This window comes from Sminthopsis crassicaudata, chromosome 2, assembly GCF_048593235.1.
Source record: "Sminthopsis crassicaudata isolate SCR6 chromosome 2, ASM4859323v1, whole genome shotgun sequence".
Lineage (NCBI taxonomy): Eukaryota > Metazoa > Chordata > Mammalia > Dasyuromorphia > Dasyuridae > Sminthopsis > Sminthopsis crassicaudata.
In genome coordinates, this window is record NC_133618.1 from 389,595,170 (window position 1) to 389,609,733 (window position 14,564).

The 14,564-nt window shown below is 40.9% G+C and overlaps 2 protein-coding genes across 4 annotated transcripts in view; both read left to right on the top strand.

Annotated features, from left to right (window-relative positions):
- The first annotated feature begins 1,246 nt into the window (after positions 1 to 1,246).
- On the top strand, positions 1,247 to 5,686 carry LOC141556821 (protocadherin gamma-A2-like). Its single transcript, XM_074291620.1, has one exon. It carries the CDS (start codon positions 2,880 to 2,882, stop codon positions 5,490 to 5,492), a length of 2,613 nt encoding a protein of 870 aa, XP_074147721.1. The 5' UTR covers positions 1,247 to 2,879; the 3' UTR covers positions 5,493 to 5,686.
- A 1,627-nt stretch (positions 5,687 to 7,313) lies between these two features.
- Positions 7,314 to 14,564, top strand: part of LOC141556822 (protocadherin gamma-C4) — a 179,701-nt gene continuing 172,450 nt past the window's right edge. Inside the window, exon 1 of one of the 3 annotated variants that reach the window (XM_074291623.1) lies at positions 7,314 to 9,856. In XM_074291623.1, the coding sequence (XP_074147724.1) occupies positions 7,427 to 9,856 (2,430 nt within the window). In that variant the 5' untranslated portion in view covers positions 7,314 to 7,426. Of the gene's footprint in view, positions 9,857 to 11,458; positions 14,528 to 14,564 lie in introns of those variants that run through there. The other 2 variants (XM_074291635.1, XM_074291636.1) reach the window with 2 other exon arrangements.

Consider the following 14,564-nt stretch of genomic DNA (forward strand, 5'->3'; position numbering starts at 1 on the left):
GGAAATCCTGTGCCTCGCCTTCCTCACGAATAACCCCAAAGTAGTGGAACTGATCCCATGTTCTGCAGAGACAGACTACCTGGTGACCAAGGTGGTGGCAGTGGATGCAGACTCTGGCCAGAACAACTAGCTGTCCTATTGCCTGCTCAAGGCCACTCAATTAGGGCTCTTCTCCATGTGCCTGCACTCAAGGGAGCTCAGGATTGTCCGAACATTCCTGGACAAAGATGTACTGAAGTAGAATCTCATTGTGGCAGTAACAGATAATGGGGAGGTCCCCTCCTCTCTACCACTGTCACTGTCCCCGTGGCAGTATTTGAGAGCATCCCTGAGACCCTTTCAGATTTCAGCAGCCAAACCTCTCCTTAAACCCAGGATGACTCTCTCTTAACATTTTATCTGGTTATAGCAGTTACTGTGATGTTCTACTTGTTCTTTGCCTTTATTGTCCTTCTGCTGGCTCTCAAGCTAAAAAAATAGTGGATGCTTCAAATTGTCCAGGCTCCAGGTGACCACGTGGTGGGAGTCACCTCCTTCCAGTTTTTGGGAATAGATGGAGTCAGAGCTTTCCTTCAGACCAATTCCTATGCAGTTACTCTCACCATGGATTCTCGAAAGAGTCAGTTAATCTTTCATCAGCCTAACTATGCAGACACCTTGATAAGTAAGCAGACCTGTGAGTCAAAGTAATCTCCAATAATTACTCAATCTTTATTTCAAGCAAAAGATAAAGAAGTATTTCTCCAGGTAAACTTGATTCTGTCGAATGGAATTATGAATTAATTTTTGACAATTCATGTCATTACTTTTATGGCTTTACTGTTCACTAGAATGGTCCATTGCATTTTCTACTTATTCTGGCTATATAATATGGTATGAAAAGAGCTCAACTCCAGTAAAATTATTCTAAGTATGAAAATAACATGTAGAACTTGAAGATATCATAGAGATCATCCTAGTCAAGACCGAAGAAATGAAAACTAATAACTGGAAAGGTTAAATGATTTTCCAGCACCATAGTACTGATGAAGTTAGTACTAATAATACTAATAATAAATACTATTTTTCCAATAAATAAATAAAATAATTTCTCCACTAGGCCCACATCCATGATCTTCTTTGAGATTTAAAGTTTAGTACATTACAAACTTATTCTCCTAAGCACCTAATTATTATTTTAGAATATATAGTATACATATAAACATACATATATTTCTATACCTTTATGTATACATATACAAAAGATATTGCTGCTACTAAAATAGAGTCTTTGAAACAATATATAATGTGAAGCTTTGTTGTAGTAGCTTATTTAGAGAAAGAGAATAAATGGATTATCTTGTCCTTTTGTATTCTAACAAATTCCTTATGAATTTTGAGATGTGTACTGTATTAGAGAGGTTCAAGACTCAGTCATGAGTCACACTTATTCTCTATTATTAAATTGTCAATATGCACTTCTCATAACATTATATAAATGTCTGTTTTTACTAAATGTTGACTTGAAGGATTTGTTTCTGAAATTTCAGTTCTTATGCACAAGCATAATTAAGTTCTGGATCCATCAGCCCATTAAAAAGATTGTTGTCTTTTAAGGTGAAATTAGACATTTAAGCAATAATAACACATTTTGTCATATCTTATAATTTCTGAAGGGGTCATAACAATAATAGGTTGTATTATTATTTCTACCTATGAGGACCAGGCTAGATAAAAGTGAAGAGACTGATTTGCTTATTTACTTAGAAATGTTAAATCCTCAAAGTACCAAAGAACATTTCCATGTTCAATTGCTTTCTATTAATACTTTATATTGCTTTTGATTTCATTTTCATTTCTAAAAAAAAAAAAGTACATTTCACTTGGTCAGTTTTATACTAACAGAGATTATTTTAAATTGCTTTGTGACACCATGGATTTCATAATTCTAAGTGGGGTACAGATAATGGATAATTCCAAGGTTACAACCATCATGTTTTGTACTATTATGTTGAGAAAGCATCAAAAAATTGGTAGCTACTAACTCTGGTAGTGGGATCTTTATTAACTGCGAGCCTACAATTATAGAATGCATTTAATCCCTATTTGTACTTTAAATACATGATGTAAAAGTTAATACTGTAGTGTCGTTAACACTACACTGAAAATGTAGCCTGAAAAATAAATTTTAGAAACAGACAGAGAGATTAGAGAATGGTTGGACATAGGGATAAATATGCACAGATACACTGAAACTGCCAGGTTCAATATATTTATTGTTTAATGGACTGAACAGTAAATAATAAACAGAAAATAAATATTCTTTTCTTTAGAACAGATATGATTTTATACTCTGTGTGAGATATAATTTGTTTAGCCTCAATAAAAAAAGGTAAAGCTTGCAAAACCTGATATTTAAAAGATTATAAAAACTGACATTTTAAAATGATGTTTTAAACAATATTGGCCATAATAAATTTGTACAAGATTGCCTTGAGGTCCCAATCAACACCAAACTTGTGATTCTACGAAACTATCTTCTCAAGTAACTTTAGCTCCATGACTTCAATTTCTATCTTGAGAACATTTCAAACATTAGACCAGTTTAAACATGCAGTGTCTCAAAACACGTGCAATAATTGATTTAGCCTCTGGGAGTCGCTGTCCACCAATCACCAAGAGAAATTCTGGGTGCGGACCAGTGAGTGGAATTTTTCCAAGTACTAGGGCACAAAGACGGAAGACCAAACTCAGACGCCCCAGAATACACGGAAAATCAACCTCCCAACCCTGCATACTGAGGAACCAGGTTCAAGAAACATACTACGGGGGAAACAGAGAAGCAAAGAGCCAACCCAGATTCAGTTGCACAATAAGGACAACATTTCAAAAAGGAAGCAATGTTCGCTGAGCGAAACCTCAGAGTCTGCACACAACGACTTCTGCTTTGTTTTCTTCTGGGTACGCTGTGGGAGATCAGCGCTGCCCATATCCGCTACTCGGTTCCCGAAGAGATGGAAAAGGGATCTTTCGTGGGCGACATCGCAAAGGACTTGGGTATGGAGCCGAGGGAATTGTCGGAGAGGGGGGCTCGAATTGTGTCCAGAGGTAAGAATCAGCATTTCGCTCTCAGTGTCAGAACTGGAAGCTTGGTCACCGCAGACAGAATAGACAGAGAAGAAATTTGTGCCCAGAGTTCCCCGTGCCTGCTGAATTTTAATGTTCTCGTTGAAGATATAATGAAAATACATTCAGTGGAGGTAGAAATAACTGACATTAATGATAACACCCCTCGGTTTTTAGCAGATGAGCTAGAACTAAAAATCAGTGAATTCATAGCGCCGGGAACCCATTATCTCCTAGAAAGTGCATATGACCAGGATGTGGGAATGAATTCTCTCCAGGGTTATGAACTGAGTCCCAACCATCACTTCTCTCTGAGAGTGCAAAGTAGAGCTGGAGGAGTCAAGTACCCAGAACTAGTGTTGGAGAGGGCCCTGGACCGGGAAGAAGAGCCTGTTCACTACCTCATGCTCACAGCATGGGATGGAGGAGACCCAGTCAGGACTGGTACTGCTAAAATCAGAGTGAATGTATTGGATGCAAATGATAACACCCCAGTGTTTACTCAGTCTGAGTATACTGTGAATATTCCTGAGAATATACCCCAGGGGACAGTGCTCCTTACAGTGAATGCCACTGATGCAGATGAAGGAATCAATTCTCAGGTAAGATACTTTGAAGTGAAAATACCAGGCAAGGTCTCCCAAACATTCCAGATTAATCCTTTGACTGGAGAGTTATCAACTTCACAAAATCTAGATTATGAAAATGCAAAATTTCATGAAATGGAAGTGGAAGCTCAAGATGCTCTTGGTCTCAGGAGCAGAGCTAAAATTCATGTCACAGTTTTAGATGTGAATGACAATGCTCCAGAAGTGACCATCACCTCTGTCACCAACTCAATCCCTGAAAATGCTCCCCCTGGGACTGTAATCGCTCTGTTCCACGTGCATGATCGAGACTCTGGTGAAAATGGTCAAGTCCTGTGTTCTATCCTAGGTGACCTGCCTTTTAAATTAGAAAAGAAGGTGGATAGTTACTATTCACTGGTGATTGACAGGGTTCTGGACAGGGAGCAAGTGCCTGTATATAACATCACCGTGAGAGCAGAAGACTTTGGGAAGCCAGCTCTGTCCACAGACACTCACATCCTCTTGCAGGTGGCAGACATCAATGACAACCCTCCCACTTTCGGTCAATTAACTTACTCTGTCTACATTCAGGAGAACAACCCCAGAGGAGCTTCTATCTACTCCTTGACTGCTCATGACCCAGACAGTGAGCAGAATGCCTTAGTCACCTACTCCATCATGGAGACTAACCTCCCATTGGAGGCATCACCAGTGTCATCGATTGTCTCCATCAACGCAGAGACTGGCATCCTCTATGCTCTGTGCTCCTTCGACTATGAACAGTCTCGAGAATTTCAGTTGAGAGTGACAGCCAGGGATTCTGGGGATCCTCCTCTCAGCAGCAACGTGTCCCTGACTCTGTTCATACTGGATCAAAATGATAACACCCCGGAAATCCTGTACCCCACCTTCCCCACAGACGGTTCCAGTGGAGTGGAGCTGGCCCCACGCTCTGCAGAGCCAGGCTACCTGGTGACCAAGGTGGTGGCAGTGGATGCAGACTCTGGCCAGAATGCCTGGCTGTCTTATCGCCTGCTCAAGGCCACAGATCCCGGGCTTTTTTCCGTGGGCCTGCACTCAGGGGAGATCAGGACTGTCCGAACATTCCTGGACAAAGATGCCCTCAAGCAGAATCTCATCGTGGCAGTGACAGATAATGGAGAGCCTCCCCTCTCTGCCACTGTCACTGTCACCATGGCAGTGGCTGACAGCATCCCCGAGATCCTCTCAGATCTCAGCAGCCAAACCTCCTCTGAAACTCAGGACGACTCTCTCCTCACATTTTACCTGGTCATAGCAGTGGCTGTGGTGTCCTGCTTGTTCTTTGCCTTCATTGTCCTTCTGCTGGCAATCAGGCTAAGAAGGTGGTGGATGCTGCAAGTTGTTCAGGCTCCAGGAGACCACGTGGGGGGAGTCACCTCCTCCCAGTTTTTGGGAATAGATGGAGTCAGAGCTTTTCTTCAGACTTATTCCCATGAAGTTACTCTCACCACGGATTCTCGAAAGAGCCAGTTGATCTTTCCTCAGCCCAATTATGCAGACACCTTGATAAGTCAGCAGAGCTGTGAGCCGAAGGAGTCTCCACTACCTACTCAGTCTTTACTTCAAGCAAAAGACGAACTAGCAGTTTTCCAGGTAAACTTGATTCTATTGAATAGGAGTATAAATTCATTTTTGATAACTCATGTTGTTACACTTTTCTATCTCTTTTGCTCACTACACAAGTCCATTGAATTTCTCAATTATCCTAGCTATGAACTTATTTTGTTAAAAGAATTTAAGTTTAATGAAAGCATTATTAACATCTTACAAACCTGAAGCGACTCCCAGAATACACCCCATATTTAAGGGGTAAAAACACATACTGAGAAAGGTCAAATAATTTACCCAAGATCATAGTAGTGATTAAAATGAATTAGGTCTCCTTTAAAAATTGTTCTACTGAGATCATATACTACTTTTGTGATCGAAACTTTAGTGGTTTACAAATTCAGGTAGCTAAACTTCCTTTGAATTTTTATACATTCACATATATATTCACACGTATTTACACTGTTCATATCTACATATATATATAAGCTGCTACTAACATGGGTTTTCTAATAACTACTAGTTTAAAGAATTGTTATAGTAGTAAAAATATAAAGATATAATACTTCTATGAATTAAAATAGGCAAAATTATCTCGTTTTTATATTTTACTTTTTTGCTGGATTTTGAGGTGTGAGGTATGGTTGGATTTACTGTTTATGTTTGTTGGATGAGATGTAAGTGAAAGAAATAAAGTAAAGCTCCTTTATTCTTTTTCAAAATATTTTAGTACTATCTGGTTATAGTTTTATAAATGTCTACCTTACTAAAGGTTGACTTGAGAGATTTTCATGAGTGAAACTCTGATGTTTGTTCTAAGGTATAATTTGATTTGCTTTGTGAATCCTTGAACCCAGGAATAGGTTAGTTATTTGAGCAGGAACTGAACATTTAAGTGATCATGCAGCATATTTCCATGCCTTACAGTTTCTCAAGAGACCATCACTCTACACTTAGATGATAAATTACATTTCTATTTCTGATATGTGATGACCAGCCTAAATAAATACAAAGATCCATTTCCTTCCTTCTTTAGAAATCTTAGATCCTTCAACTACTAGACAACATTTCCATGTTCAATTTCTTCTTCATGAGAGTCAATATATCGTTAATTATATTTTGACTTCTAAAACAATATTATGTTTCAATGGGTCAATTTTATGCTGAAGAACAGAAGTAATTTAAATTGTTTGATGACATCATGAATTTCATACTCCAGGAGGTTAGAGTCAATGGATAATTCCAAGCTTATAATCATCATATTTATTAATATTTTATTTGGGACAACATAGAAAAAATGGTAATAACTAATACATGCTGGGTGATCTCTGTAGCACCGCAAGGACATAATTATAAAATACATCATATATAATTCAAAAGTTAATAATTATTATCTAGGAAAAGTTAGTATCTTGTCACACTGAGTGTACATGTGTGTGCGGGGGGGTGTGACAAAGAGAAAAAAAGAGACAGAGAGACAGAGAAAGAGAGAGAGAGCTGTATGGCTAGACACCAAAAATTACATCTGGGTACATTGAGATTAAGAGGGTTAATATATTTGCTGTTTTATACTCTTAAAGGTGAATGATGAACAGAAAAGATGTTTTCTAGTCTATAGAATGTATACAATTTTGCAATCTATGGGAATTATAATTTGTTTAGCCTAAGAACAGAAGATAAAGCTTACAGAACTGATATCATTTTACAATTTTAATTTCTAAATGAATTTGCACAAGATTGCCTACAAGTTTCCCATCATCATGAAACCTTTCATGCTATGAAGGTCTGACTTAAGGTATAACTCAAAGTATGAACAACTGTATGACTTCAACTTTTATCTTGAGGACATTTCAAACATTAGACCAGTTTAAACATGCAGTGTCTCAAAACACGTGCAATAATTGATTTAGCCTCTGGGAGTCGCTGTCCACCAATCACCAAGAGAAATTCTGGGTGCGGACCAATGAGTGGAATTTTTCCAAGTACTAGGGCACAAAGACGGAAGACCAAACTCAGACGCCCCAGAATACACGGAAAATCAACCTCCCAACCCTACATACTGAGGAACCAGGTTCAAGAAACATACTACGGGGGAAACAGAGAAGCAAAGAGCCAACCCAGATTCAGTTGCACAATAAGGACAACATTTCAAAAAGGAAGCAATGTTCGCTGAGCGAAACCTCAGAGTCTGCACACAACGACTTCTGCTTTGTTTTCTTCTGGGTACGCTGTGGGAGATCAGCGCTGCCCATATCCGCTACTCGGTTCCCGAAGAGATGGAAAAGGGATCTTTCGTGGGCGACATCGCAAAGGACTTGGGTATGGAGCCGAGGGAATTGTCGGAGAGGGGGGCTCGAATTGTGTCCAGAGGTAAGAATCAGCATTTCGCTCTCAGTGTCAGAACTGGAAGCTTAGTCACCGCAGACAGAATAGACAGAGAAGAAATTTGTGCCCAGAGTTCCCCGTGCCTGCTGAATTTTAATGTTCTCGTTGAAGATATAATGAAAATACATTCAGTGGAGGTAGAAATAACTGACGTTAATGATAACACCCCTCGGTTTTTAGCAGATGAGCTAGAACTAAAAATCAGTGAACTCATAGCGCCGGGAACCCATTATCTCCTAGAAAGTGCATATGACCAGGATGTGGGAATGAATTCTCTCCAGGGTTATGAACTGAGTCCCAACCATCACTTCTCTCTGAGAGTGCAAAGTAGAGCTGGAGGAGTCAAGTACCCAGAACTAGTGTTGGAGAGGGCCCTGGACCGGGAAGAAGAGCCTGTTCACTACCTCATGCTCACAGCATGGGATGGAGGAGACCCAGTCAGGACTGGTACTGCTAAAATCAGAGTGAATGTATTGGATGCAAATGATAACACCCCAGTGTTTACTCAGTCTGAGTATACTGTGAATATTCCTGAGAATATACCCCAGGGGACAGTGCTCCTTACAGTGAATGCCACTGATGCAGATGAAGGAATCAATTCTCAGGTAAGATACTTTGAAGTGAAAATACCAGGCAAGGTCTCCCAAACATTCCAGATTAATCCTTTGACTGGAGAGTTATCAACTTCACAAAATCTAGATTATGAAAATGCAAAATTTCATGAAATGGAAGTGGAAGCTCAAGATGCTCTTGGTCTCAGGAGCAGAGCTAAAATTCATGTCACAGTTTTAGATGTGAATGACAATGCTCCAGAAGTGACCATCACCTCTGTCACCAACTCAATCCCTGAAAATGCTCCCCCTGGGACTGTAATCGCTCTGTTCCACGTGCATGATCGAGACTCTGGTGAAAATGGTCAAGTCCTGTGTTCTATCCTAGGTGACCTGCCTTTTAAATTAGAAAAGAAGGTGGATAGCTACTATTCACTGGTGATTGACAGGGTTCTGGACAGGGAGCAAGTGTCTGTATATAACATCACCGTGAGAGCAGAAGACTTTGGGAAGCCAGCTCTGTCCACAGACACTCACATCCTCTTGCAGGTGGCAGACATCAATGACAACCCTCCCACTTTCGGTCAATTAACTTACTCTGTCTACATTCAGGAGAACAACCCCAGAGGAGCTTCCATCTACTCCTTGACTGCTCATGACCCAGACAGTGAGCAGAATGCCTTAGTCACCTACTCCATCATGGAGACTAACCTCCCATTGGAGGCATCACCAGTGTCATCGATTGTCTCCATCAACGCAGAGACTGGCATCCTCTATGCTCTGTGCTCCTTCGACTATGAACAGTCTCGAGAATTTCAGTTGAGAGTGACAGCCAGGGATTCTGGGGATCCTCCTCTCAGCAGCAACGTGTCCCTGACTCTGTTCATACTGGATCAAAATGATAACACCCCGGAAATCCTGTACCCCACCTTCCCCACAGACGGTTCCAGTGGAGTGGAGCTGGCCCCACGCTCTGCAGAGCCAGGCTACCTGGTGACCAAGGTGGTGGCAGTGGATGCAGACTCTGGCCAGAATGCCTGGCTGTCTTATCGCCTGCTCAAGGCCACAGATCCCGGGCTTTTTTCCGTGGGCCTGCACTCAGGGGAGATCAGGACTGTCCGAACATTCCTGGACAAAGATGCCCTCAAGCAGAATCTCATCGTGGCAGTGACAGATAATGGAGAGCCCCCCCTCTCTTCCACTGTCACTGTCACCGTGGCAGTGGCTGACAGCATCCCCGAGATCCTCTCAGATCTCAGCAGCCAAACCTCCTCTGAAACTCAGGACGACTCTCTCCTCACATTTTACCTGGTCATAGCAGTGGCTGTGGTGTCCTGCTTGTTCTTTGCCTTCATTGTCCTTCTGCTGGCAATCAGGCTAAGAAGGTGGTGGATGCTGCAAGTTGTTCAGGCTCCAGGAGACCACGTGGGGGGAGTCACCTCCTCTCAGTTTTTGGGAATAGATGGAGTCAGAGCCTTTCTTCAGACTTATTCCCATGAAGTTACTCTCACCACGGATTCTCGAAAGAGCCAGTTGATCTTTCCTCAGCCCAATTATGCAGACACCTTGATAAGTCAGCAGAGCTGTGAGCCGAAGGAGTCTCCACTACCTACTCAGTCTTTACTTCAAGCAAAAGACGAACTAGCAGTTTTCCAGGTAAACTTGATTCTATTGAATAGGAGTATAAATTCATTTTTGATAACTCATGTTGTTACACTTTTCTATCTCTTTTGCTCACTACACAAGTCCATTGAATTTCTCAATTATCCTAGCTATGAACTTATTTTGTTAAAAGAATTTAAGTTTAATGAAAGCATTATTAACATCTTACAAACCTGAAGCGACTCCCAGAATACACCCCATATTTAAGGGGTAAAAACACATACTGAGAAAGGTCAAATAATTTACCCAAGATCATAGTAGTGATTAAAATGAATTAGGTCTCCTTTAAAAATTGTTCTACTGAGATCATATACTACTTTTGTGATCGAAACTTTCGTGGTTTACAAATTCAGGTAGCTAAACTTCCTTTGAATTTTTATACATTCACATATATATTCACACATATTTACACTGTCCATATCTACATATATATATATATATATATATATATATATATATATATATATATATATATATATATGAGCTGCTACTAACATGGGTTTTCTAATAACTACTAGTTTAAAGAATTGTTATAGTAGCAAAAATATAAAGATATAATACTTCTATGAATTAAAATAGGCAAAATTATCTCGTTTTTATATTTTACTTTTTTGCTGGATTTTGAGGTGTGAGGTATGGTTGGATTTACTGTTTATGTTTGCTGGATGAGGTGTAAGTGGAAGAAATAAAGTAAAGCTCCTTTATCTTTTTCAAAATATTTTAGTACTATCATTCTGGTTATAGTTTTATAAATGTCTACCTTACCAAAGGTTGACTTGAGAGATTTTCATGAGTGAACCTCTGATGTTTGTTCGAAGGTAAAATTTAATTTGGGTTTACTTTATTTCAATGCTTTGTGAATCCTTGAACCCAGGAATAGGTTAGTCATGAGCAGGAACTGAACATTTAAGTGATCTTGCAGCATATTTCCATGCCTTACAGTTTCTCAAGAGACCATCACTCTACACTTAGATGATAAATTACATTTCTATTTCTGATATGTGATGACCAGCCTAGAGAAATACAGCGATCCATTTCCTTTTTTCTTTAGAAATCTCAGATCCTTGAATTACTAGAAAACATTTCCATGTTCAATTTCTTCTTCTTGAGAGTCAATATATCATTAATTATATTTTGATTTCTAAAACAATATTACATTACAATGGATCAATTTTACACTGATGAACAGAAGTGATTTAAATTGTTTAATCATATCATGAATTTCATACTACAAGAGGTTAGAGCCAACGGATAATTCCAAGGTTATAGTCATCATATTTACTGATATTTTGCTTGGAAGAACATAAAAAAATGGTAATAACTAATGCATGTTGGGTGATCTCTATAGCACTGCAAGGACATAATTGCAAAATACATCATATATAATTCAAAAGTTAATAATTATTATCTAGGAAAAGTTAGTATCATGGCACAATGAATGTACATGTGTGGGAGGGAAAAAGAAACAGAGGGGGGAGGGAGGGAGGGATATAGAGGAAAGGAGGAAAGGAGGCAGGAAGAGAAAGAGAGAGAGGAAGAGAGAGAAAGAGAGACAGAGAGAGAGAGAAGTGTATGGCTAGACACCAAAAATTACATCTGGATGCACTGAAATTAAGAAAGTAAATATATTAATACTGTTTTATGGTCTGAAAGGTGAATAACGAATAGAAAAGATGTTTTCTATTCTATAGAATGTATACAATATTGCAATCTGTGGGAATTATTATTTGTTTAGCCTAAGTACAGAAGATAAAGCTTACAGAACTGATATCATTTTACAATTTTAATTTCTAAATGAATTTACACAAGATTGCCAACAAGTTTCCAACCAACATGAAATCTTTCACGCTATGAAGGTGTGACCTAAGGTATAACTTAAAGTATGAACAACCGTATGACTTCGTTTTCTATCTTGAGGACATTTCAAACATTAGACCAGTTTAAACATGCAGTGTCTCAAAACACGTGCAATAATTGATTTAGCCTCTGGGAGTCGCTGTCCACCAATAACCGAGAGAAATTCTGGGTGCGGACCAGTGAGTGGAATCTTTCCAAGTACTAGGGCACAAAGACAGAAGACCAAACTCAGACGCCCCAGAATACACGGAAAATAAATCTTCTAACCCTGCATACTGAGGAACCAGGTTCAAGAAACATACTACGGGGGAAACAGAGAAGCAAAGAGCCAACCCAGATTCATTTGCATAATAAGGACAACATTTCAAAAAGGAAGCAATGTTCGCTGAGCGAAACCTCAGAGTCTGCACACAACGACTTCTGCTTTGTTTTCTTCTGGGTACGCTGTGGGAGATCAGCGCTGCCCATATCCGCTACTCGGTTCCCGAAGAGATGGAAAAGGGATCTTTCGTGGGCGACATCGCAAAGGACTTGGGTATGGAGCCGAGGGAATTGTCGGAGAGGGGGGCTCGAATTGTGTCCAGAGGTAAGAATCAGCATTTCGCTCTCAGTGTCAGAACTGGAAGCTTAGTCACCGCAGACAGAATAGACAGAGAAGAAATTTGTGCCCAGAGTTCCCCGTGCCTGCTGAATTTTAATGTTCTCGTTGAAGATATAATGAAAATACATTCAGTGGAGGTAGAAATAACTGACGTTAATGATAACACCCCTCGGTTTTTAGCAGATGAGCTAGAACTAAAAATCAGTGAACTCACAGCAACTGGCACCCACTATCTCCTGGAAAATGCATATGATCAGGATGTGGGAGTTAATTCTGTCCAGGGCTATGAACTGAGTCCCAACCATCACTTCTCTCTGAGAGTGCAAAATGGAGAGCATGGGATAAAGTACCCGGAGTTAGTACTGGAGCAGACCCTGGACAGGGAGAAGGAACATAATCTCCATCTCGTGCTCACAGCATGGGATGGAGGAAAACCACTCCATTCTGGCACTGCTAAAATCCGAGTGACTGTTCTGGATGCAAATGACAATGCCCCAGTGTTTAATCAGCCTGTGTATGCTGTGAATATTCCTGAAAATGTACCCCAGGGGACAGTGTTGCTTACAGTTAACGCCACTGATGCAGATGAAGGGATCAATTCTCAAGTAAGATACTTTCTAGTGAAAATACTTGGAGAAACCTCACAAATATTCCAACTGAATTCTTTAACTGGAGAATTAGCAATATTACAAAATCTAGATTATGAAGATGTAGAATTCTACATGATGGAAGCAGAGGCTAAAGATGGCCTTGGTCTCAGGAGCAGAGCTAAAATTCATGTCACAGTTTTAGATGTCAATGACAATGCTCCAGAAGTGACCATCACTTCTGTCACCAACTCAATCCCTGAAAATGCTCCCCCTGGGACTGTAATTGCTCTGTTCCATGTGCATGATCGAGACTCTGGTGAAAATGGACAAGTCCTGTGTTCTATCCTAGGTGACCTGCCTTTTAAATTAGAAAAGAAGGTGGATAGCTACTATTCACTGGTGATTGACAGGGTTCTGGACAGGGAGCAAGTGTCTGTATATAACATCACCGTGAGAGCAGAAGACTTTGGGAAGCCAGCTCTGTCCACAGACACTCACATCCTCTTGCAGGTGGCAGACATCAATGACAACCCTCCCACTTTCGGTCAATTAACTTACTCTGTCTACATTCAGGAGAACAACCCCAGAGGAGCTTCCATCTACTCCTTGACTGCTCATGACCCAGACAGTGAGCAGAATGCCTTAGTCACCTACTCCATCATGGAGACTAACCTCCCATTGGAGGCATCACCAGTGTCATCGATTGTCTCCATCAACGCAGAGACTGGCATCCTCTATGCTCTGTGCTCCTTCGACTATGAACAGTCTCGAGAATTTCAGTTGAGAGTGACAGCCAGGGATTCTGGGGATCCTCCTCTCAGCAGCAACGTGTCCCTGACTCTGTTCATACTGGATCAAAATGATAACACCCCGGAAATCCTGTACCCTACCTTCCCCACAGACGGTTCCAGTGGAGTGGAGCTGGCCCCACGCTCTGCAGAGCCAGGCTACCTGGTGACCAAGGTGGTGGCAGTGGATGCAGACTCTGGCCAGAATGCCTGGCTGTCTTATCGCCTGCTCAAGGCCACAGATCCCGGGCTTTTTTCCGTGGGCCTGCACTCAGGGGAGATCAGGACTGTCCGAACATTCCTGGACAAAGATGCCCTCAAGCAGAATCTCATCGTGGCAGTGACAGATAATGGAGAGCCCCCCCTCTCTTCCACTGTCACTGTCACCGTGGCAGTGGCTGACAGCATCCCCGAGATCCTCTCAGATCTCAGCAGCCAAACCTCCTCTGAAACTCAGGACGACTCTCTCCTCACATTTTACCTGGTCATAGCAGTGGCTGTGGTGTCCTGCTTGTTCTTTGCCTTCATTGTCCTTCTGCTGGCAATCAGGCTAAGAAGGTGGTGGATGCTGCAAGTTGTTCAGGCTTCAGGTGACCACGTGGGGGGAGTCACCTCCTCCCAGTTTTTGGGAATAGATGGAGTCAGAGCCTTTCTTCAGACTTATTCCCATGAAGTTACTCTCACCACGGATTCTCGAAAGAGCCAGTTGATCTTTCCTCAGCCCAATTATGCAGACACCTTGATAAGTCAGCAGAGCTGTGAGCCGAAGGAGTCTCCACTACCTACTCATACTTTACTTCAAACAAAAGATGAACAAGCATTTTTCCAGGTATATTTAATTCTGTATAATTGCAAATTAATTTTTG